The 24,790-nt window shown below is 48.3% G+C and overlaps 1 protein-coding gene across 1 annotated transcript in view; it reads left to right on the top strand.

Annotated features, from left to right (window-relative positions):
* The window catches only part of LOC138487886 (stabilizer of axonemal microtubules 1-like), a 77,020-nt gene that overhangs the window by 27,414 nt on the left and 24,816 nt on the right, over nt 1-24,790 (top strand). The window contains exons 4-7 of the mRNA XM_069614503.1: nt 4,190-4,409; nt 4,562-4,684; nt 8,371-8,596; nt 24,525-24,672. Of these exons, the coding sequence (XP_069470604.1) occupies nt 4,190-4,409; nt 4,562-4,684; nt 8,371-8,596; nt 24,525-24,672 (717 nt within the window). The remainder of the gene's footprint in view (nt 1-4,189; nt 4,410-4,561; nt 4,685-8,370; nt 8,597-24,524; nt 24,673-24,790) is intronic.

Below are 24,790 nucleotides of genomic sequence, written 5' to 3'. Positions count from 1 at the left end.
CTGGTTTCTACACTGGAACATATCGAGGCTGATTTAGGTGTGGTTGAAATAAAATCCTTCAGGTTTCCTGCAGTGGAAAAATACCTAATTTACAGTTTTGACTTTTTGGCTTTTCACGGGTGTATTCCCAGAGGAAAGCTGGCTGAGTGTCCACCAGAGGCCATTCTGCTGGTGCACAGTCTATCCGTCCCCATTGCCATGTATGGGACCCTGAAGATTGCTACTGCCTGTGGAATGGCCAATGGCAGAAATTCCACTAGCTTTCCTCCAGGAATCCACCAGTGCAAAGCCAGAAAGTCTAAACATTAAATGATTATTTTATTTTATTGTGTCACCAGTTTTTATAAACTTTAACCCAAACATTACAATTCCTAAATACTTCATCTCTATTGTCAAACACTTGTTAAATACATAAAATATTAACAAACATTCAATTCATCTCAATAATAGATTTGACAATAACAAATATAAATGAATACTTTTTCCAACTGTGGGATCCCTTAAGATTGTATTTACACTACACTCAATCGGCCCCATTGTGTAATGCTGGGATAATCGCTGCATGTGTGTGTGATTGCTCATTTTACAAAATTGGCTGAACGGTAGACAGAATACCATCTGTGAGGGCAGAAAAGCCTCAGCTTTTTTTATTTTTAATATCAAATGATGTATTCGGATCTGTCTTTGAACTAAGACATATTAATCAGACCCAACATTCAAAATAATCCATGCTGAAAAACAAAATGCAAACATGTGACTCCACTGAGCCTGTCTACTGACACCTCTCAGCAGCTGTGTTGTAGTTTGGCAATGTGGCAGTTTCAAAGTGATATGTGCATTTCAGCCGACAGCCTGATGCAACCCAAAGTTCCAGCAGTCAGGGCATGCCCTTAAGCCTGGGCAGCTATGATCCCAAACTCTTTAACTGTGTGCTCGCAGAGCCTGGTGGCATATTAACTGTAAATATAGCCATGCACAGTTTTGACATAGTCACCACTGGAAATGTGCAATTGTACTGGGCAAAACCTTTTGGGGTCATTTTATTGTCAGCTTTTTTGCTAGAGACTCACCAACAGGGCTTTGTGTTATCAACATCAAGGACTGGGTTTCAGCAAACACTACCATGTGGGCCCAGCCCAGGAAACCCCTCTTTTGATCTCTCTGTGAAGGTTTGTCACCTCCACCAGAAGACATGAAATCTCTCTGGGCGGTTAGCTAGGATATAATTGCTTCAAATGCGATCCCTGATAGGACAATGAAGAGCTCACACCAGAGTGGCTATTGCCAGAGAGTCTTTGATGCAGTGCAGACAAGCCAAGGAGTGGATTTAGGGTAGTCAGCAGAGTAACACCAATCCACAGGAGGTTCCCACCATCTTGGAATCTACCAGGGCTCCCGCGCTTTCTGTGGCACCACCCCATTTCCTATAGGCAAAGTACTCTGGGACTGACATCACCAGGCAAACGACCCTGAACACAGCATATAGGATTGGACACCTAACAGAAAGACAGAAGGGGGCCCGCCTGCTGTAGCAGATTGCCTATTTATGAGGAAATACCACTTTGTTGAATTATTTTTGGAACACAGAAGAAGGATTTAATCTCTAACTTTATTGGAGTTAACAGTCCCTGCAAATGCTCTCTGGAAACCTTCCTGGCTGGGAAGCTCAGTACAAGGCTCCACCTTTCTGCTACAGACCCTGAACGGGGCTCCCCAGTAAACACAGGTCAAAAACCAGCTTTGGTCACTGTGTGCCCACTTAGATCTATTTGCGAGCCAGTTCCACCACATCAGATGCTTTCTAAGCCGCTTCAAGCACCCAGAGCTGGCCTTGACACTCATCACTTTTCAAGCCACAGTTGAGCTGTCGAGCTACTCATTCCCCTTTTGCGTGCCTCCGCTCCAGCTGTTTTTGAGCCGACCACTACTGAAGAACCACATCACATCATTGGACTTTTTCGAGTGAACTCGACCAATTTGAGGCCCTGATTTGACCATTGCCTGCCTGTTCTTTATCCAAATCGATCTGATCCCGCTGTACTGAACCAAATCACTGGAACGTCTCGAGCAAGCTCGGTTACCTCAGTGCCCGCAATCCGCTGGGAATAACCAACTCGAAACATCTTGATGCGATTGCAAAGCACCTATAAGCCTGGCTCTGTGCTGTCAAGCCGCTAGAACAATCCTAAGAGGTATCTGAAGTGGACCTGTCCCCATAGTCTGCCTGAAAGGGCCCTAGTGACATTTAAGACCCTACTCCTTACCTTTTAGAAGACTTCTTCTGTAACCTTGAGCTTGCTGTTGAAATTATGGCTTCTAAACTCATGTCTTCAGACCGAGAGTGCTCCCTTTCATTATAAAGTTTGCATGCCCAGTGAGTCTGCATGCCCAGTGTCTTCTGTTACAAGGGAAATCTGTATTTCTCCTGTGAATTGACACCGGATGAACCTCTTAAGGATATTTCCAGTAGAAAGACCTGCAAATGTACATTTCTCATATGGTGCTTAATAGAAGGTTTCTAAATACAACCAGCATTGGCTTATAAAGGAGCCGAGGCCAAGGAAAAGCAAGTCATTTCCCATAATCACACAATGCTGTCCAGTGGCAAAGCCAGGATTGAGTTCAGATCTCCAGGTCCTATAGCCAACAATGTAACCACTGACCGCATCTGCATAATCAAGGTTAATAGCAGTCCTATTGGGAGCTGTATTGATGCTAATCTCAATACCCTCCTTCCTGAAGCTACATATTTTTTCAATGTTAAAAATCCTTTGCCACTTCTGTTTAACACTTAGACCTACTTAGTCTGGTTTTCACGTGTAAAACCAATTAATTAAATAAGATAAATTAGATCATGCAAAGAGACAATTTATTTTTTAGTTAATAAACAAATGTTGATTAACAGTTGGCACATTACTTACAAACAACAATGCTGAACCATTTAAACATCCTGTGAAAATGGAAAATCTATAAGGCTAAAACTTCTTTAAAACACAATGGCACAGACTAAATTGAAAAACAAAACTTTAGGGAGGAAGCACAACTAACCCTCTCTTCCCAAACCCACAATGACATTTTAGTCCCTCCTGTAGGTTGAGTCCCACAGGAGCTACATCATAACTATACATTCAGGAACTGGGAAAGGTATGGTCTCAAATAATAACCTCGGAGGACACTTGACTTTCTAAGATCTGGTAACTACTCCCAGCAACAAATGTAGACATTAACGACAACTCCATCCAAAAACAAAAATAATGTACATGTGGCGGTCCGCACACACCTTAATCCTGCGTAGTGTGTCTGATATGTTCCGATTAGTGGCATCGCTGGTCGCTTAGCGCAAGAAGGCCCTCTGCTGTGGTTACAGCTCGATCTTACGAGAACCTTTGGCATATGTACATATCTTTTCAGTTGCATGAAAAAATTGCTACAAACAGAATACCTATGTTTTAAAATGCAATCTTATTTTTCAATACAATTCAATTTATTAATAAAATTCGTTGACATTAAAAGCCATTAAAACATTTTTGAAAAAGTATGTAACTGTTCCTTTATAGCCACATACAACAAATAAATGTGCAATAAGAATTCACCCTGATACATCTTATAACATACAAAAATGCATTTACTCAGAAAATTAATATCGGGTTGACAAGCCTTAACAAATAATATCAAACAACTTTCCCCCATGCATTTCTTATATTTTTATTTTTATTTACCTGCACAATATATTGAGCCGGGAAATGGCCACCTTACAATACCACCTGTGTCATCAATCATCTAAAAGCCAACTTTTTTAAAATTGTAACTGTCATAAAATACTTACATTAAGTACTCCCATCTGAAAAGGGTAACTTAAAGTCTGTTTGGAGGAATGCCGTATTTTCCTCCAAACATGCTCACAGACAGGATTTTTGAGTAGACGCACAGTAAAGAAAACGTTTAAAAAACATGAGCAAAATGAAGGATCCGCTGGGTCAACAGAAGGTTGCGTTGGGATCACTTAGTGGGACATGACCAATCAATGAAAAGCAATAACCAATGTAGCCATCTTACAATAGAAATACCAGGATGACTGAACTGTTCAACATGGTTTGCTGAAGGTAAATGGGATGACATTTATGAAATGTTTGAGAAACCCTGCTTAGCCTTCAGTTATCTTGTTTGGTGAAACTCTTTCCTCCTACAGAAAGAGTTCTATGAATCGCCCCAGGAGCCCCTCCAGAGCCAGACACTTTACAACCTCCACTTCGCGCCCAAGGAGCCTGTGGCGACCACCAGTCGACGCCCACCCAGTAACCTGCACCCAAACCAAGCCCGATTCGAAGACACCACCACCAGCAAAGACTTCTACAAGGACTGGAAGGGCGGGCGCCAGGCCCGCTACGGAGAGTTGCCCACCATGGCAGGTACTCCTTGCTGCACTAGTGGTGGATGACAGGGGAAGATGTGCTGGAATCAGAAGGAGCGCATGGTCCGAGACTCACAGAAATAATCCCACCAGAGGATCCATGTCTCTGTGTGATGATAACATTTTCACTCCTAATTTTCACCCCTGCAGGGTCCGTTCTGTTCCCAGGCCAGGCCCGTGAGATGAAAACCATCACCCAGGAGCACTTTGTGGAGAAAAGTCTATCAAAACCAGAGCTTGTCAAGAACATCCAGGCAAATATCACTATCGAAGGTACGAGAGGAGATGTCCGACCCAGTACCCAGCCTCTCCTCCCCATGCCTCCAGACCTTCTTCATCCCATCACTTCATCCCTTTATCCTTTGCATTCCCATCACCCTCATTGTGACTTTGCATAACCTTCTTCCTGCCTCTCTTATCACCTTCATTCTTCCTCCCTATCTATACATCCAGCCTCCATCCCTTCATCCAGCTTCTCCATCTATTCATCACCATTCTGCATCTCCTTCGCCATGTCTCTGTATGTCGTTCATGCCACCTCTTCATCTATTCATCCTTTTCTCTCCATCTCCTGCATCCTGGGTCTCCACCTCCTTCCTCTGCTTCTTCACCTCCATTGCCATCAACCTGCCTCTCCATCTTCTTCATCTAACCTCTCCACCACCCTCATTGTCCTCGCTACTTCTTTCACCCTGTCTTAACACTTTCTTCATCCTGCCCCTCTATTTATTCATCCTTTCTCTCCATCTCCTTCATCCTGAATCCACACCTCCCTCATCTCACCTCTACACTTCTTTCATGCCACTTTGCCATCTCCTTCATCCTGCCTCGCCACCTCCCTCATTTTCCTCTCCACCTCTTTCACACCGACTTAACACTTCCCTCATCCTGCCCCTCCATCTATTTGTCAGACCTCTCCATCGCCTCCACCCCATCTATGCTTTTCCTTTCTACTGTCTCTTCATCTTCTTTATGCCACTTCTACAAATAATCATCCTTTCAACCAATTTCCTTAATTCCGGCATTGCTTCTTACATCTTGTTTACCTTCTCCTTCATCCATCTCTCTCTCTTTCTTCCTCTCTATATATGTATCTCTCTTCCTATCCCTATATCTCTCCCTCTACTGTCTCTATCTCTCTTCATCTCCATGCCTCTCTCCCTTCTTCTTTCCTTCACCATCCACTGTCAGCTCTTTCATCATCCTGTGTCTGTCCTGCATCTTTGTCTTGTGATAGCCTTCCTTGGCTCCCTTGTATTCCTCTTTTCCTGGCTCCCCCCACCCCAGTTCATAATACCACACCACTAATTCTGCTTTCAATTCACCCTTTACATGCCCATATATTCCCACTTTATATTATCCTTCAATTCTGATTCATGTTCATGTTCTTTTTACCTTATCCATGTGTCATTTCATACTTCTTCCCCATTACATATTCCGTCACCTTTTACCTCATCCTCTCTTCATACGTAGTGTCATCCTTATGGCTTTGCTGCTTTCACACTACTTGCTTTAATTATTTACCATGCTTTTATTCCACGTCTTGCTTTATTCCCTGCTTCTACCTTTTCTCATCCCCCTTACCTCATAGCCTTACTTGTTTTACTTCACCAGCTTTCTCGTTTTAGTTCTTCCTCTCCTACATCTCTAAATCTGTTGCCTTGTTTTAGTTTCTTCCCCTTACAGCCTTGATTCTTTTCTTCCTCGAGTTGCCCAACCACCCCTTTCTCCATCCTTTACTTCATTTAACTATTAAATTTACTTTGTCATACTTTCTTCCCTTACTTCATTCTTCATCCTTTACTTCCGCTTAACTTCTCCCTTAGTCCCTCTAGTCCTCCTTTTCGTTTACTTCTGCCCATCTTCCAGCTGCAATGCCTTATCTAATCCTTTTCCATCCTTTACCACCCCCATTTGTTCCCCCTTTTTTAAAACATTTTTTTACTTCCTCCTACCATCATCCCATATTTCCTTTCCCCTGCTCCTTCCTCCATCTGTTACTTTCTGCTCCTTTACCCATTGTTTCCCTCATCCTTTCCTCTGAATTCTTTACTTCTCTAACCTTCCTCCCTTAGTTCCCCACCCCCCTTTCTCCATCCTGTTGTGCTTTGAAGCTAATGCCACGTGTGTGGCACAATATCCAACACTAATAAAGACACATATCTTCTTCCTTATCTTATATCTTCTTTATTCCCTTTTCTGAGCTTCTTTTATGTTCCCTCTTCATCATTTCCTCCTCCCTCATTCCTTATTCCTTCCGGTTCCATGTGTTAATATCCCTGCAAAAATATTGCCATACAAAAATATTGCCATATTTTTGCGGCGATATTAAGCCATGGAACCTACGGGGGACACCCCCGCCACCCCCATAATTTTTTTAAGGGTCTGGAAGACCCCTGCAACCCCTGGACCTAATATCCCCATAAATGAGCCCCACTAATAATATTGCCTATGGCCTTACCCTACAACCACATATATGGCGATATTAAGGCATGGTACTTGCGGGGGACACCCCCGCCACCCCAGTATTATTTTAAAAGTAGCGGAGGACACCCCTGCAACACCCGCTCCCAAAAACGCCTAATATTATCCCCACTAAAAATATCGCCTATGGCCGTCCCCGACGACCATATATACGGCGATATTTTGGGTGGAGATAATATTACCTGATACCATTCCCTCCTGCTTGTTTCCTCTGTATCCCTTCGTACAGAATCTTCTTTGAACATTGTCAATGTGTAAAAGTAATCAAGTAAACGCTCATTCTTGATAATCGGATGAACTACTACCCCTTGCAGAGAGCAGCTGAAAGCTGAAATGATAAATAAATATTCAATATAAAGATTAACAATAATAATAATCTAAACTATGTCAAACAGATCACGTTTGGAACATGTGTCCAGAAGCATTTTAAGATAAAAGAGGATCAATGTATTGTTTAGAAAAGGCTTAAATCTCCCAAACTGCATTTGCACATCTGGGAAATTGCAGAGAAATGTTACACTTTTTTTCTGTTGTCTCCAGACGCTTTGGGGACATGGAAATCAGGCGACTTTGTAACTACTTCAGAGAGATTTTGGTTTGATGTTGTCAGTTGCAGAACGTTATTGGGCCTGAGGTTCAAAGATTTGCACTGAAGATGATGAGGCGATGTGGATGAGCCTCTCACATTTGCACACGTTTTCTTATTCCTGATTGGTGAAGGCGCCAACTGGTGCAAATCTGGAAGGGCCTCGGGGTCCTTTGAGGTGCCCTTGAGTAAATCTTTGTGAAGTGCATTTGCAAGTGAGCATCTCAGAGATGCTTCAGGCCTCTCCAGATTTGCTGGAGCTTTAGCCTCTGTGAATCGGGCACAGGGAGTGGGCCCAAATGGCAAATCCTTGCAGCATCTTCTAATTTGCTCCAGTGCAAACCTTGGAGAAGCTGGCCCGTAGTGGCAATATCAGAGTTCAGAAAGGTGCGACCCCACCAGGAACAATCCTGCAATATAAGGAGGATTCGGTCAAATGTAGTTTTGTTACGAGCACCAGAGAGAGGCAAATGGACACCAGAGCAGAGTGGAGATCGGCTGGGCTGATGAGTGCTGGTCAGCAAAATGTTTATTCTCCTATGGCACGAAAAAGCCCCGCTATGGTGCTGTGTGTCATATATCTGGACTGAGTTGTGGGGCCGGTTCTGCGCAAGTGATCAGTGCTTTGCGTAATGCAATGCCAGGTCATGTGTAGCTACACAGAGGCAGTCCTTTCGGGGAGCAAAGACAGATGTGGAGATATGGGGGTTTAGCAGACTTGCTTCTGATGTACCTTATCTGACCTCAATATCTTTGCATCTGAGTTACTAAGAAAAGTGTTTTGGGGGGGAGCGGGGGGTTAAGCATGACCACTGACAGAGCTGTTCCCTCACCACCAGGTGAAAGCTCAGACATAGTTGTCCTTATAAAGTTGTCCCCCTCTTGCCAGGTGACCACAACATGACAACGACCAATCAGAGCACCTACTATCTTATGCCACTGGAAAAGCCCGCAGGCCGCAGGCAGCCACAAGCCGAGAGGGCCGCCGTCAAGAGACCTCACGTGGAGATTGTGACCAAGTACCAAAGTGACTTCCCCGAGTACAGGTCGTTGCCAGCTCGCGCCCATCCTGCCTACCCTCCACTGGACAATCTCGCCATCAATCATAGTTTCAGGTGAGTTTTATTGTGATAAGGTTGTGTTGTGTTATTGTGCTGTGTGGTTTTCTGGCTTGGTTTATGTGTACGTAATATGGTTTGTATATATGTACTATTGTGTGTTGCGGTGTTTGGGGTGTGGGATGCTGTGCTGTGTTATATCCTGGTTTGTTTCTTTGTAGTATAGGTTGAATGTATGTAGTCTAGTGTATTGCATTATGGTATGGTGTAGTTTGTATGTGTCTATCATCGTTTGTACAGTATGGTGTGTATGTAGTATGGTTTGAATGTGTTTAATTTGTGTGTTGATGTGTTCTGATATGGTATTGAATGGTGTGTATGTGTGGTGTGTGTAGTATGTTTTGTATGTAGTATAGCGTTGTGGTGGGGTTTGTAACAGTGTTGTATGATATGTTATGGTCTGGTATTGTTTGTCTACAGTACAAATAGTGCATTGTGCTGTGGTATGGTATAGTGTGGTGTGGGTTGTATATATCTAGTATGGTGTGCTGTGGTTCGTAATATTCTATGGTTTCTTTATATCTACTATGGTGTGTTGTGCTATGGCTTGTATGGGTTGTTTTCATGTATGCAGTAGGGTGTGTTGTGGTTTGTTGTAAGGTATGGTTTGCATATATCTAGTATGGTGTGTTATGCTATGGCTTGTGTGGCATGGTTTGTATATATGTAGTAGGGTGTGTGGTGGCTTGTATGGTTTCTATGTATCTAGTATGGCGTGTTATACTATGGCTTGTATGCTATCGTTTGGATGGATGTAGTAGGCTGTGTCGTGGTTTGCTCTATGGTATGGTTTGTATATATCTAGAATGGTGTGTTGTGCTATGACCTATATGGTATGGTTTGCATGTGTGTAGTCGGGTCTGTTGTATGGTTTTTTATATATCTAGTATGGTGTGTCGTGCTATGGCTTGTATTGTATGCGTTAAGTAGGGTGCATTGGGGTTTGATCTATGGTATGGGTTGTATACATCTAGTATGGTGTGTTATGGCATGGTATATGGTATTGTTTAGTATTGTGATGCAGTCTGATGACTTACTCTTGCCCAAAGCATGCAGTGGACTCTGAGGCCCAGGACAGCAGGTCTACCAAGGCAGTATAGCCAGAGCCATGAGTACCCTGGAGGCAATGGAGGGTCAATCTGCTGAGCTCACATCAACATTCCATGATTTAGCCTTGATCTGAGTCATGTCGTTTCCATGCTAGCAGACTCAGATGGCAGGTTACAAATGGTGCCCATGTCAAAACGGTGTCCAGAATTCTTACATACAGGTAATCATGCCTTGAACCTAGGTGATACTTGTGCCACAGATTCTATGAAGGCAACTAAGACCCCTGGTGCCCACTCTGTGTGGGGCCCTAGGAATTCCGGGAGACTCTCACCAAGAATGTCTAGGGTGAAGGGAACAGCATTGATGGAGCTTATTGCACCCAAGGAGCAAGTGCTGCAGACTCCCACATGGCAGAGGGGATCGCTGCAGAAACTTGTGGGACCAGCAACTCGTGTGCATAACGGTCTGAAGAACATGGCAAGCTATGCTATGCCACTGTGTATTCCCCATTCATGAATCGGGATCCCAACTGTTGGATGTGAAGTACATGCCAGCAGTGAGCTATATAGAAGAGGAAGTGAAGCGCGGCTTGGAGATGCTTTTGGATTGAAGTAGCCACTGCAGACCAGCATCGGGTTAGAAAGCAATAGCGGGGCCTTTGCCTGACATAAAGATGGCCACTTGGAAAGTATGAGAGACCCATAATTAACTAATTTGCTGGCCCACACAACTTACTGGTCGTAATTGTTAAACTCTGCTTCATAGGGAGTGTGAGCATAGTCTACAAGCTGTGAGGTGTGTAAGGAACTCATGGCGGCAACAGTAAAGACAGACACAAAGGATCACAGTTTAAGGGTGTTTATTGAACAATGAATGCAGGGTGGGAAAACACCTAACCGAAACCTAAATCTAAGATGGGAGCAAGCGTCGACAATCAAATGGAAAATAAGGCAGTCCTACTGGCATCGTCTCAAATAAAAGGGCCTATACTAATAAACAAACTATTGCCAAATCCTTACAACTAATTACAGAAAGAGTGTGGGATAGGGTTTCAATAAAGGAAGAGGTGTTCGCAAATAATAAGTCAGGATGTGATTACCAGGGGGTCTCCTTTCCCCACGTTTTCACCACGGGTCAAGGTGGGACCTTGGAGCACAGCACACGCTCGAGCTTTCCCAGCACGAGCCAACAGTTCCGCATCAGCTGCCAGGTTCTTCGAGGGCCAAGTCTCTTCAATAAAAAGTCTCTTGCCTTCGAGGCCTGATGTATCCAACAAACAAACACAAGTTCTGTTCCAAGTATCTTTGGGTGAAGGCTTCACCACTGGTTCCCCCACTTCTGAGCTTAGGCCTCTCACAAATCGTATTCAACAAATCAACTATACAGTTCCTTTCTCGATGAACTTTCGGGTGATGACTTTTCAACCCTAGATCTCCCTCGGTCGGGCTTGAACCCCAAATGCCAAGGGGGACAGTTCACTTCTCCTTGTCTTGCAATACTCCTTGTTTTCATAAATCTTAATGTCTTTTCAAAATATTCAGTGTGAACATCCTTCGACTAGGTTCACTCTTCCCAACATTTGCATCACACTGTTTATATGCTCACTTCACCCAGCGGGATTAATTTCACTTAGCTTCCCAATCATCTTTCGGTCAAAGACTTTCGAGAGTAAAGAGGATTTTATAAAACCCCTGTATGACTACTTTGATCTCTTCCGCCTTTTCCCAAGGCCTTCTGGTTACCATAGTCTCTACCATTGGGTAATCGCCCAGAGTTTACTGTGTGAGCACCCACGGCTGCTGGACTCCTCTGTTACTGGTTTTCACCCTCTTTGCTCAATAATATCTTTATGCTTTTCAAAGTTCAATTTAGCCATTGGCTACTTTTCGTTTAGCACAGTTAGGTTTCTTATCGATACTCCCTTTGGCTGTGATGAACCGCTTTGCTTTCTTTCTTCTTGGAGTCAAGGTTGGTACCACAGAGACAAGCGTCTCTCCCCGGCTTGCTAATCAGCAGAGGAGGGTCTCATGTACCATTAACATCTGTTGCAACACATGCTGGCTATTGTTCACGGACTTATAATTCCTTGTGCAGAGGTTTCACTGCCATAAATCGGAAAGGGCAAGATCGCCTCTTTCCTTGTCACCCGCTCGGTTTACACCATCTTTCTCCTCCTCTTGAACTGCCGTGCTGAGTTAGCTCTCACGTCGTGCAGTTTGCCTTGCTCGTAGGGTGCTGCCATGCTCCACCTTTTATCCCTGTGGGGAAGGGAAAGGGCCATCAGGTGTGTGTGATTCTGGTTGATTGCCTGACTTTGCCTGACCCTTGTATTGGGACATGTCAGGTAAACGGCTCTGGTGTTAGTCCATTGTCTTTCATGTTGTGCGAAAGTGTTTGTGTCGGGGAAAAAAGGGGGGCAATGTTTTGGAATATCCTATGTGGCCGCATGGGGAAAAGGTGTTTAAAGAAGGCGGAAACCGCATCTCACCCATTAGTGTTCCACTCCGAAAGGACCCCATCCATGTGATCCTCCCGCACTGGTCCACCCCCAGGAACTGGATCCAAAAGCGATGGCCGTGTCCTAGCCACCTGGATGACAGATCCCTGGGGACTAGACAGGGAGACACCTTCAGGTTTCTCACAGGTGGTATTGAGCCTCTGCTCAACACACGCACACGACTAGATGACGTGTTCTCGAACGGATCCGTGCTTCGCAGACATTTCAAAACTGCATTTTCACTGAATTTCATAGGTTTTTATTCGTGCAACTTAAGCATAACGCCACTTTGATAACGTTTTTTTTACTGAATATATATATAGATAGATGATATGCTGGAAGGGTCTTCATATTGCCTACATTATTGTTTTGATTTGTCTTGATGTGGATGCCTGCATGTGGATTTCTGCAGCAGCATTTCAGAAATGTACACCTATCTAGTCTTAAGAGAGCAAATTGCTGTCATGACAATATTTTGCCAGTGTTCTTGTGAACAGCTGTGATTTGTGGTACAAGTTTGATAGGTCACAGCCTTGTGTTAGCCCCCCCCCTTTTGGGGCTTGCACACGCATTCAATAAAAACACGGGAGCCATCTTCGGTTGTAACTTTTCTTTATTCATCTCGCTTCATGACTGCCTCTCCCCATCTCCTGCTCCTCCCCTTCCTCCCTTCTCCCGCTCCCTCCCACCATGACGTGTACCCATCCTCTTAAAGGGACCAGTCTTTTATTCACTCATAACATCTCCCCCACACTTAACATGATACTTCCCGGGCTACATTTGTTCAATGAGCCGTTGGGGTCTCTTTGTGGTTCGGTGGGGCCTGCTTGGCTGCTCTCAGGTCTCCCCTGCAATGTCTTGTTGCGGCATCTCATGAGTCTCTGCACTCTGTGTTTTCTCTATCTCGATCGCTGCCTCTTTCGCTGGTTCATGTTCCTCAAAGTATAACTTGTGGAAGACGGAGGCCTTTGGCGTCATTTTGGTTGTCGCTGGTTCTTTGTCCCTTGTCACTGGGCTGGGACCTGCGCGGTCTGTCCTTTCTTTGGCTTTTCTTTCTTCTCCTGTATCTTGCTCGGGCACGTGGTCGTTTGTCTGTATTACTTCAAATGATTTATAGTGGATGTTGATGAGGGCGTGCAATAGTGCTGTCATATGGCTGAGACGGCTGTGCCCTATGACGGGACTCAGTATCATGCGGATGGCGGCAGGTTCTCTGCGGTCTCCCTGGGTTGGGTCGCATCGTGACTGTCCATTTTTGCTGTACTGGCTGTGCTGTTGTCCACTGGAATGCGTGGGCTTGGGATTTGTCCCAGGGTTGTGCTTCTGCCCTTGTCTGGTACCATTGCCCTGTACCAACGTTTACTTTGGCCTCCACATTTCCCCCCGGTACGACATCTCGAAGGGTACTGGGTGGTTATGTGGCTCACAATCCTCTCGCAGGACAGGTGGGGTCTGTGTGCTGTGTGTCGGTCCCGGTCCGTATCCCTTTGGGTGACTTAACTCTGGGTAGAGGGGGTGTTCATGCACGTGTAGTCGGGGTGGGTTGGTGGTCATGTCCTCCATGTCTTTCCTGACGTCTAGCCATGTCATCGGTGTACTCGGGTGTCTTGCTTGGGCCGGTGTTGTGGGTTCGCATACAGAGCTTGTAGGTGGTCCCTTTCTGCCCCTCTGCTTGAAGGTGGCCTTTTTGGCCATGGCGCCAGCATGTCCGTCCAAAGGTTGGGCATGGTCGTCTGTGTGGGGGCTCCCACTCGCACCTGTGGCATTGCGCTTTGCTCAGGCTTTGTTGCCGATGTCTTCTACGTTTTCTCCTCCTTCATGTTCCAGTGAGCTTAGAGTGTTGCGGTTGCCCTGCCGTGAGGGGCTCGATAAAGTCACGTTCACCTTTTCTTTCAATGGCGGCTGCCTGTGCGTCAACCCTCTCATACGTTTTTGCCAGATTGAGTATTTTCGCTAGGGGCAGGGGTTTTTGGAGAAGGTGTTTTCTGAGCGTTGACGAGGTGCACCCTTCTATGATCCTCAGCCGTATAGCCTCTTCATCATTGAAGTTGGCAAAGTCGCAGTTCAGTATTTTCTGCTGGAGATGGATGACAAACTCTCCGTCGGACTCATGCGGACGCTGCATGTGTTGTTTGAAAGCGAAGCGTTCGTAGTCTTTGTTGAAGCCTACTATCAGCTTGTTGTTCACTGCAGTGAGAAGGTGTTCGTATGTGGTCTTTTCATGCGTTGGAATCGTCCTGATTATGCTTTTTATTTCTTTTCCTACCAGGTTGGTGAAGATGTACATTTTGTTGGGTAGGTCTTGTCCCCCGATTGCATTTAGGAAGTCCTCGACCCAGTCTTCCCATCTTTGTCCTTGGTCATGATGTGGGTTGAGGGTGAATGGGTTGGGGCACCTCATGAAGCTGGCGTGGACGTGGGACCCACGTTGGCTAGTGGTTGGACCCCCGCGTCAGCAGCTCCTTGTGCTTGTTCAGTCATGGTGCAGGGCGCGTTGTGGTGTTCCGGGTGGTAGTTGTGGCTTAGTTGTTGGCCGCGGCTTTCCTAGTTGGTCATGAGCGGTCAGTTGGCCTGTGGCGTGGTTACTTGTATCCTCGGGTGGACCGCGCCGGCTCAGGCACGGCTCTGCTCTTTTGGGGCTGGTGGCAGTATTCAAATGGGTGCCCCTGCTCCTCTGCAGTGGCGTGAGAGGCCTGATGGCTATCCGCCTTGTGGTTATCCTCGTGGCGTCGCTCAATCGTGTTGTTATTGTCCTTCTGTGGGCTTGTCAATTTTCTGTACCTATAGCCTGCGTGGTGGAGGTCACTCATGTGTCCCTTAGTTGTTATAGTGATGGAGTGGAGTTATAATAATGTAGTTCTGTGGTGCGGACGGCTGTGGGGTTTGGCGTGATGTGGGTTTCCCAGTTAGTGCTCCCTGTTTTCAATTGTCCAGTTTTTTTTTTTCTGCTCGCATATGCGTTTTGGCATGCTTTTTGTTGGGCAGCTCGCCGGCACTGGGGTGGGCAGGATGTCGGTGCCTTGGGGCCACCGTTTGTTATAAAAAAAAAATTCTCTCTACTGGTCTTTATGCCTACGCTTGCGGGGGAGGGGGCGTGGACTCCTTACCAGTGGCTGGTGCCTCCCCTTATGGGCCGCTGCAGTCCTCTTCAGGCGGTCATACTCCTCCTTTCATTGACGGCTGCTGTCCTTCCACTCCTTCTGCTTGTGGTGGTCTCCCGTCGCTCTCCTGGATTCTCTGTGACGCGACACGGACTGCTGGGCTCCGCACCTCTTTGTTCTCTCTCTGCTGGCGACGCGGGCTGCCGTGTGCACTCGGGCTACTGGGCTCATCTTCTTCTTGTGCGTTCTCTCCTCTTGTTCGCTGGGTGTCTCCTGGGCCTCTACACGGCTCTCAGTCGCTCTTCCACTGCTGAGCTTGTTGCAGTGACGGCCCCCTTAGCGTGGGCACTCAGCGCCTTGCCTTCCCCCCCCCTTTATCCGTCCCTTTCTTACCCCCCCCCTCTACTCCTAATCAGTCATACCATGCAAGCAGTAGAAAATTGACACGACACCAGTTTGGGTTGGAAGGTTAACATGCCTCAGCAGCTTTATTTGCATAAAGTCTTGGAGTTATCTTACAGGCGATCCGTAATTCACCGTCACCGATACACTATTCCGAGTGCGGTTACCTAGGGCTCCCCCCCCTCCCCCCCAATCGTACTCGTCCGGTGGACGCCTCGGATTGAGCCCGGCCCTGGCTATCACCCTCTCTCTACCCCGGCCGTAGTTGCAGTCAATTATTTGTGCCCCCCATTTCACCCTGCCCCTTGCTAGGTCTTGTAGCGGGTGCCCGACCCCCCGCACACTTGCCCCGTGTCCTACGGGCTCTAGCTAAAACCGGCAGCCACGCGGTGCCTCGCTAACGTTCAGGTTCCTATACCGGCACCATACTAGTGCCCTTACAATTTCCTATACCGGCACCATACTAGTGCCCTTACAATTTCCTATACCGGCACCATACTAGTGCCCTTACAATTTCCTATACCGGCACCACCACAAGTGCCCTTACATTTTATTTACGTATCCGTATTTGGGCCGGCACCGCCCTCCGATGCCGGCCCCCACTTTCTGCCTGCCTAGTTGGCCGTCGCTTGCGACGTCCATCTAACCTTTTCTTGCCAAACTCTGCTCAGCCCCCCCTACGCCTTCGCGTTGTTCCGGTTATTGGCATCCTAGTCCTACCCCCGCTATGCCAAACCCCCCCCCAGGTCTCCCTGCTGTGTCCCCGAGCCCCCCAGAAACATCGCAATTCCCTCTCACTCAAAGCGCCCCCCCCCCTCCAACTGCAGCCTTAGCAGGTGTCCTCCCCCCCCTTGGCTGGTGTCATATCTCTTCCTGATTCCCTGTCCCTCGTACTGTCTTCCTTTCCCAACTGTCTCCCCCATTCCCCCGGTCCCCTATGCTGCGCCCCGCCAGGCCCCCTCTTTCCTGTCCTTGCTGGCCCTCCTTGTCCGAGCTCCCCCCGCCCCCGATGCTCCTACCTTTCTTCCTCCAGCTCCCCCCTCTTGCCCCTCCCCCTTCGTGACGACTTACCCCTGCTGTAATTTTTGGTCCCGGTAGCATACCCCCCCGTATTCTCCTCTTGTTCCCCTCCAACCAGCTTCGCTTGCTGCCCTCTTTTTAGTTTGTGGTTCGTTCCCTCCCCCCCCCGCAATTTGGGTCTTGGAATTGCCTCCCAAGTCCCCTACATCCCTCCCCTTTTTCCCCAGGGCCTCCCCCAAGCCTATTGCTCTTGGGGCGCCGTGCATCTAAACTCTTGGCTGCTCGTTCCCCTGTGGGTCTGCTAGCAGTGCTTTGTTTCAGGGATTGGCCTGTGATTCCTCCAAGACTCTCTGCTGGCTGCCGGCGGCAGAGAGTTCCCCCCACCCCAGCTTGCTTCCACAGGGCACTCCCTGTATTTTAATGGCTGGCATCCTGGGAGGTGCCCCACCCCCCACTCGGGCCTCTCATACACATCCCGCATTTTTGAAGTGCCGTCATCATTCTAATGACGTCAAAGCAGTGCCCACCTCGGACAGGTGTGTCCCGTCCCCTTCAAAATAACCTGGTACTTTTAAAGTGATGAGGGGATGGCGAATCCAGAATCATCCCCCTGCCTTTCAGAGAACCGCCCATGCGATTATTTGTTTAGCGAGGAATGAGAAGTGGGAGGGGGGGCAACAACAGATCATGCTTGGTAGTGTTATTTGTGCCCTAACCCTTGCCCCCCCACTTCGCTGTGTCAGGATCTGTACCCCTTAATATTATGGCTCCCTTACTCCCCGTTTCCCCAGACCGAGCACCCCCATTCCCCACCCGCTTTCTGCTCGGGGTGAGTGGACTGGACGCGAATGTGTGGTGCTCCGTGTGGTCTTGCCCCCCGACCACGATGTGTATACGCGTGTATAAATTTCCTATTGCATAGACTCATGTGGCGTTTACTAGCAAACCTTGCCTCACAAAATGAATGCCTGATCGGTGCCCGACCACAGCACGCCGCGCGTTCTTACCTTGCCCAGCGTACCACTTGTAACCATACCCCGAATTACCCCTCCCTTAGTTGACCGTTACCCGAATTACCACTCCCTTCATTGACCTCACATGGTTGGAAACTCACCAAAACTCAGCCTAATGTCATACCTCTCTCTTCCTGCCACGCAGGCACAATCTAGTGTAGTGTCGTCCACTGTTTAAAGCGTGTAATACATTCAACCTATAGTATTGTAGTTCGCCACCGGCCACTCAGGCACACTCTACTGAACATATGCCTAGACGAACGTGCTTCTGTCTGCAGGCTCAACAATTCTGCCATTGATGCATGAAGGCCTGATCAATTTGTGATCGTGCTACATGCAGACACCCCCCCCCAGTACTCCTTTACCATGGGCCCGATCTGCCGCATTTCTGCATGAATTGAAGGCATGTTTTCACACTGTTCCCGTGACCTGTCCTTCTCTGCCGCCCTTTTATTCCAGCAATAGGAAGTAGCCCCCAGGAAACTACTGCTCCCATAATGCTGTTCAACCACTTTCCGCTCTAAAGAGTAGTATTATATCTTAATACACAACACACATTGACTATATACTGTGAACACTGGTGGACTTGGAACCAAAAGAGGCCCTGGAACTAATGTTCAAAGTGGCCCATATTACACATTTACAGCAAGCCACAACCTTATCCAATGAGAATATGTGAAATTAAGATTAGTGACCTCACAAAACCCCGGGGCGCAGGGGCCTCCCCAGAGGCCAGGTCACCCGACCGTGTATGGATTGCCACTGCTTTGCAGTGACCAAAACCATTCCGCTCCCAATTTTGTCTGGCAAAGTAGTGTCAAATACAGTATGCAACTCCCTTTATGAGCCCCTAACACCATCCTTGTTTCATCAATTTGTGATCATGCTACAGGCAGACACCCCCCCCCCAGTGCTCCTTTGCCATGGGCCCGATCTGCCGACCGACCATGTAGGGATTGCCACTGCTTGGCCGTGACCAAAACCATTTCCACTCCCAATTGTTTTCTGGCGAAGTAGTGTCAAATACAGTATGCAACTCCCTTTATGAGCCCCTAACACCATCTTTGTTTCATCCCATCAGCCGACCAGTAAGGAGACCTGCCTGCCTGAACTGTATTGTTCAGCCATAATACCTGGCAGCTTAGCAGTAAGCCCGCCAAGGTGAAATCGTAAACCCATTGAATTGCAATGACCAAGAAGTCTGAGGCGACAGGCTGCTGCCTGGTCACTATTCTCCTAACAAAACAATCGCTTCATGCACATACATAAAGCAAATCAACAATGACTGCCGCACAAGGTTGTGGACCTAAAGAATATAAGCTAACTTGCCCCACCTATGCCCAGCGGCAAACCTTTCCAGTATCCACCCTGCGTTAATGGCAGTTAGAGCAAGTGGCGCGGCAGCCAAGAAAAGAAAGTTGTCAGATAAACCATAACCCCCATTTCCTTCCACGTGGCCCGGCGCACAACCGCTAGGCACCCTCGAAACTCCATGTTCCTGCTTATGAGTCCCTATCCTTATATGCACCTTCCTTACCGCACCTCCCCCTCATCCGTGCCTTTGCCGCCCGCCCTGATCTGATGCTTAAATTAGGGTTATAAATATTCTAGCCTATTGCAGCTGGGTCTTGCCTTCCCCTCGCCGCGGTGTGCCCCCTACCCCCCTGTAAGCCTTCCTCCTTGCAAACCCCCCCCCCCGCCGCTTCCTCCCGCCCTACCCCCGCTCCTCGTGGCCCCCTCGCCGCCGGTATTCGGACCTGGATTAGCGGGCTCCACACTGATGTCAAAAGTAAGCGCTCTGCCCCATGTGCCACTCACCCAGCTCCTGTAATTCTGGCTCGCCGACCAGACCCACGGAGCTGCATCAACAACCGAAAAGGAAGGAAGCCATTTCTTCTTCGTAAAAGGGGGCAGGCTTAAGAGCCTCTGTTGAGAATGTCTAGTGCTCAGCAACCTGACCGGAACCTTAACCATTTGTATAATTCCTGAAAGTTTAGTTGAAACCACATCCCTGCCAACCCGCCCCATGGAGCTGCACCAAACGCCCGAAAGGAAGGAAGCCATCTCCCCCTCGTGAACCAGAAAATTCTTTAGAGCCCCTGTTGAGCATGGATATTGCTCAGTGACCTGCTCCCAACCTGAACCTTTGCGGAATTCCATAAATATTAGTTGAAAACCGCTTTCCCACCCGCCATCTTGTAAAAACTTGTAAAAGCCTACAACTGCCCAACCTTCACACATCTGCACACCAAACCATACCGGCATGACACGATCGCGGTGTGTGGGTTTGCATACATGCAGCACGGCGTTTCCGCCATTTTGTTCCCCAAATTTATTCCCTTCTGCCCCCTTTCCCACCTGTATGCTTTCCTCCTTGCAACCCCCCCCTTCCCCCGCCGCCTTCCATGTGCATGCTGTTATTGGGACTGTAATGTGGCTGTGGGCCTTCCGGGTGCCATGCAAAAGTTAGCATTTGCCCCGCCGCCGGAAATTAGCCGTCGTGCTATTGACTAAAATGGACGCGGTGCAGCAGTTTCATAAGCGACCCACCCATCTGAGGCCATCACACATGTAGGCACCAGGCAACAACAGCCAACATACTCAACGACAGAAGAGATCCAAGAAGAACGACAGCGGCCCGAAAATCCGCAGAAACAAAGACGTTTCACCGTCAATTCCAAAAAGCCCACCCTCCCAAGAGCCACAGGGGCCCGGCCCCTGCCCTCTCCCGTGCCGAGCACCTCTCAATTTGCATGCTAGAAAAGGACCAGCGCGAACCCACAGCTCCACACACACAAGCCCCAACAATTTCCGCCCGTGCCGCCGATATCGGCTCCGCCATTTCGCGCTCCCCCAAATGCATTCCCCTACCGCGGTGTGCCCCCTCCCACCTGTATGCCTTCCTCCCTGCGAACCCCCCCTCCCACGCCCCCTCCTCCCGCCCTACCCAAGCGCCTTCATGGCCCCCACCGTGTGCATGATATTATTGGGACTACTTGTGGTGCTGTGAACCTTCTGGGTGCCCGCGAATGCAAAAGGTGGAGTTTGTCCCGCCGCCGGGATTCGAACCTGCGTTAGCAGGCTCTACACGGATGTCAAAGCGAGCGCTCTGCTCGCTCTGCCACTCGACCAGCTCCTGCAGATTCTGGCTCGCAGACCAGACCAACGGAGCTGCTCCAAACAACCGAAAAGGAAGGAAGCCATCCCCCCTTCGTAAACAAAGAAACACCTAAGAGCCTCTGTTAAGAAGGGATAGTGCTCAGCAACTTGCTCAAAACCTGAACCTTTTGGAGAATTCCTGAAATATTAGTTAAAACCACTTTCCCACCAGCAATCTTATGAACTGCCAATGCCTTCAAATGCCAAACTCACACACACCAAACCATCCACCCACACACACGATCACGGTGTGTGGGCTTGGAATACACGCGGCACGGCGGCTCCGCCATTTTTTCGTTCCCAAATGCATCGCCCTCGCCGCGGTGTGCCCCCCCCCCACCTGTATGCCTTCCTCCTTGCAAACCCCCCCCCGCCCTACCCCAGCTCCTCATGGCCCCCACCGTGTGCATGATGTTATTGGGACTACAGTGGGGCTGTGAGCCTTCTGGGTGCCCGCGGATGCAAAAGTTAGAATTAGTCCCGCCGCCGGGATTCGAACCTGCGTTAGCAGGCTCTAAACGGATGTCAAAGCGAGCGCTCTGCTCGCTGTGCCACTCGACCAGCTCCTGCACATTCTGGCTCGCAGACCAGACCAAGGGAGCTATACCAACCAGAAATACTATGGGCTTTAAAAATTGGACGCGGCGCGGCTCCTTCATAAAAGCGAGCCACCCATGAGAGGCACACGGACGGACGGCGGCCCTGATGACCTCCCAGCAGTTCGGAGGCCATCGTATAAGAATTAAACGCGGCAAGACATAACAGGCACTATAATGCGGAACGGCATACCCTAACTATAGAAAATGCCCCCCTCCCCCCCAGAACCGGGGCCGACATCGACCCCACTCGCTCCCCCCCATCTCCACAACGCCGCGAACCTATATCCCCAGTGCCTACCTCCAACGTTTGCTCCTGGAACCGACCGCTGCAGCACCGGGAACTTCCTCGAACTCGTACACTACCTCCTGTACCGACGCGATACCCGTACTCCTTCTGCCGACGCTAGAACGCCACCGTCACCACCTTCGACCCTGTCCCCGACCTCGCGACCACTGCAACGATGCGGATGGCTGCCTGATGCGGAACGAGCGCTGCTCCGACTGGCTGCCCACGACACAAAACGACGCAGCTCTGGCAAGACGGGAAACCGAGGGAGGATGTGTGAGTGCTCACACCAGCACGGGCTTTTATGCCCGGCTTCTCCCCGGTTTCCCGCCCTGCCCCTGAAGCTTTCGCGCCCTGCCGGGGGGGGGGCGGGTCCCCTTTTCGTCATCATCCGCCCCCCCGGCGCATTTTTCTTACAGGCCTGGGGGGAGGGGAAGGGCGGCCTGTACCGCCCCCACTAAGGGGCGGCGCCCGCCATGCCTGCTTTCGCTGGCGCGTTCGCCCGCCGTAGTCGCTGCTGGGTGTGACGGGCCACCTTTGCTTTCTCTGGCGGTGCCTCCTATGTCTGTTGCAGGCATGTTCGTCCCGGCCCGTCACTCTTGGGCACAGAGGCCCTCCTACTGCACACACTGCTGGACAGTGTCTCTGTTGCTGTCCTTTTACATGGGCCATGCGTTCCACTTGATCAGCTGTTTATGACCTTTGCTGGGCATTTCATGTCTGTCCACTGCTCCAGTGTAGCACCTCCTGCTGGGCTCCCTGCCCGATGTGGTTTCTCCTGCTGGGCTCTGCCCACCCGTCGTTCTGGTGGGTGTTGCCACTTTTCCCTACCGCCTTCTGTACGGTGTGGGGCTGTATCGGCCTCGTCGCCAGTTGTGAGCCCCCCCTTTTGGGGCTTGCACACGCATTCAATAATAAAGCGGGATCCATCTTCGGTTCTAACTTCTCTTTATTCATCTCACTTCATGACTGCCTCTCTCCTTCTCCTGCTCCTCCCCTTCCTCCCTTCTCCCGCTCCCTCCAACCATGACGTGCGCCCTTCCTCTTTAAGGGGCTAGTCTTTTATTCACTCATAACACATTGATCTGCAGTGACCTCAAACTCCAAATACATGACCAGTTTTGAACTTCTGTTTCTTTGACTTTGAAAGCTCATGTAAGGCCCCTTTATGTATAGGTATATATGAAGTTGGTTGTGTTGCAGAGGGACCACAATTAATTTGAAGATAAGGAATATGTTTTAATACCTTTGTCGACATTCTTAGATTCTTGGCTACTTGTTTCTCTCTCTGTCATCTTCCCCATTCACTGTATGTCTCTTGGGGTTTCAACACCTCTGCATTTCTAGGTGCATCTAAGAGATCTCCGCCCCCCACCTCTCTTTTCACTGTTCTCGCCATCTTTTTCAGGTTGCATGAACTCAGGATCCAGGTGGCTTTCTGGATTCTTATTCCCCTGTCAAGTTAGAGGTGCTTTTCTAATTCTCAGCACCCATCTCAGGCTCTAAGCACTTTTCAAGGTTCTCAGGTTCTCGCTCCAGCTTCAGGGGTGGCAGTGACACGATCAAGAGATTGTGGCACCCTCTCAGGCAAGAGCCACTTTTCAGGTTCTCGGGATGTTTTTCCGTTATACCTACCACACATGGCAGTCTGGTACTGGAAGTCAGACGCGTGTTCCATGTGTTTTTATTGGACATATTTTCACCATGGATTTTTTACCACAGATCTTTTTTGTAGCAGTTTTCTTGACACAAAACGAAGGGGTTGACTCCCGTAACCCTCTTTTAAGTAACCATATGCTTTTTAAATAGTATCTTTCAGGGTATAGGCCCTGAACCTCTGAACTATGAGCTCACCTAATCTTGGTAGGATTCTAAGCCACTCACGGCTGGATACTCAACTTTATGTCTGGACAATAATAGGCACACGTGACCTGCAGCTCAGCTAGACACTTTACTCAGGCTTTTCATTGCTTAAAGTGCTCAGGGGGAGACCTGTTAAACTGCTATTGCTTGAACAGAGAGATACTTCTCTGTACTTTGTTTTCTAAGCGTAATATTACCACTGTTCTAAAAAAATGGTTGCAGCTTTTCTATTCCGTCTTTTATTATACGTAGTTTTGCGGAAGTATAATTATATGGAATTTGTGTGAAGAACTGGTTATTTAAGTAACCTGATAATACACACTTTATTCACTGAGATTCATTCAGCTGTGCTATCAAAATATTAACAAGGCGTAGTTGACAGTAGACTAAATACTGTTGCATGCCTTTCAATCTCAGAAAGACTGCCCATATGTCTTGCAATGGGAGTAAATATTACTTTGTTACAGCTGCAAAGATCTCTAGTGGTTTGGGTGCTGATAGAAACACATACAAGTATCTGGAACCCCCAAAGATTTACTGCCAGATCAGGGATCCTACAAAGTCATTGCTTTGGCCCTCGCTAAATATCAGTGGGCTTAAAGACCAGCCTGGGGCACATAAGAGATATGCTTGGTCAAGTTTAGATTAAGCCCTACCAAAACACAGAAAGTAATGTCTCGGGAGGATAGCGCAGGGGCAATGCACTCGCCTTGGAAGCAAAACAATGCAGAGGAACACAGGTTCGATCCATGGGTTCGGTCTGCGCTTAAAAACCTCTGGATATAAAATAACCAATTAAAATAAAAAATTTAAGTATGTTGTAATGCTGATCATTTTGCTGTGTCTTCTCATGCTACATTTACTTATGTGAGTTTCTGCAATATTCTGAGCTTAATCACCAGTCTAATGAGGGGTACTTCTTTGCCCCTGTGCAGTAACAATTACCAGACGGTGCAAAATGAGACGTACCCTGGTTGGGACACCACTAAACACCATCGCCCTGACCTCATTCGCCTGAAGGAAGAGCTGGCTTCCATGAACAAGGAGAAGGGTGGAATGTTTGAAGGGGACACAGTGACCAAGGTAATCAATATTTGTCATACAATGTTACCTAAATTGTGATAGGCACCAATACAACGGGCTACCATCAGCACAATCCAAGCCCTAGGAAAGACACTACATCCTACTGAAAACACAACCC

This window comes from Ambystoma mexicanum, chromosome 9 (genome assembly GCF_040938575.1).
Source record: "Ambystoma mexicanum isolate Mex_15411 chromosome 9, UKY_AmexF1_1, whole genome shotgun sequence".
NCBI lineage: Eukaryota > Metazoa > Chordata > Amphibia > Caudata > Ambystomatidae > Ambystoma > Ambystoma mexicanum.
Note: the sequence above shows the minus strand (reverse complement) of the source record. Positions and strands in the feature narration are given on the sequence as shown.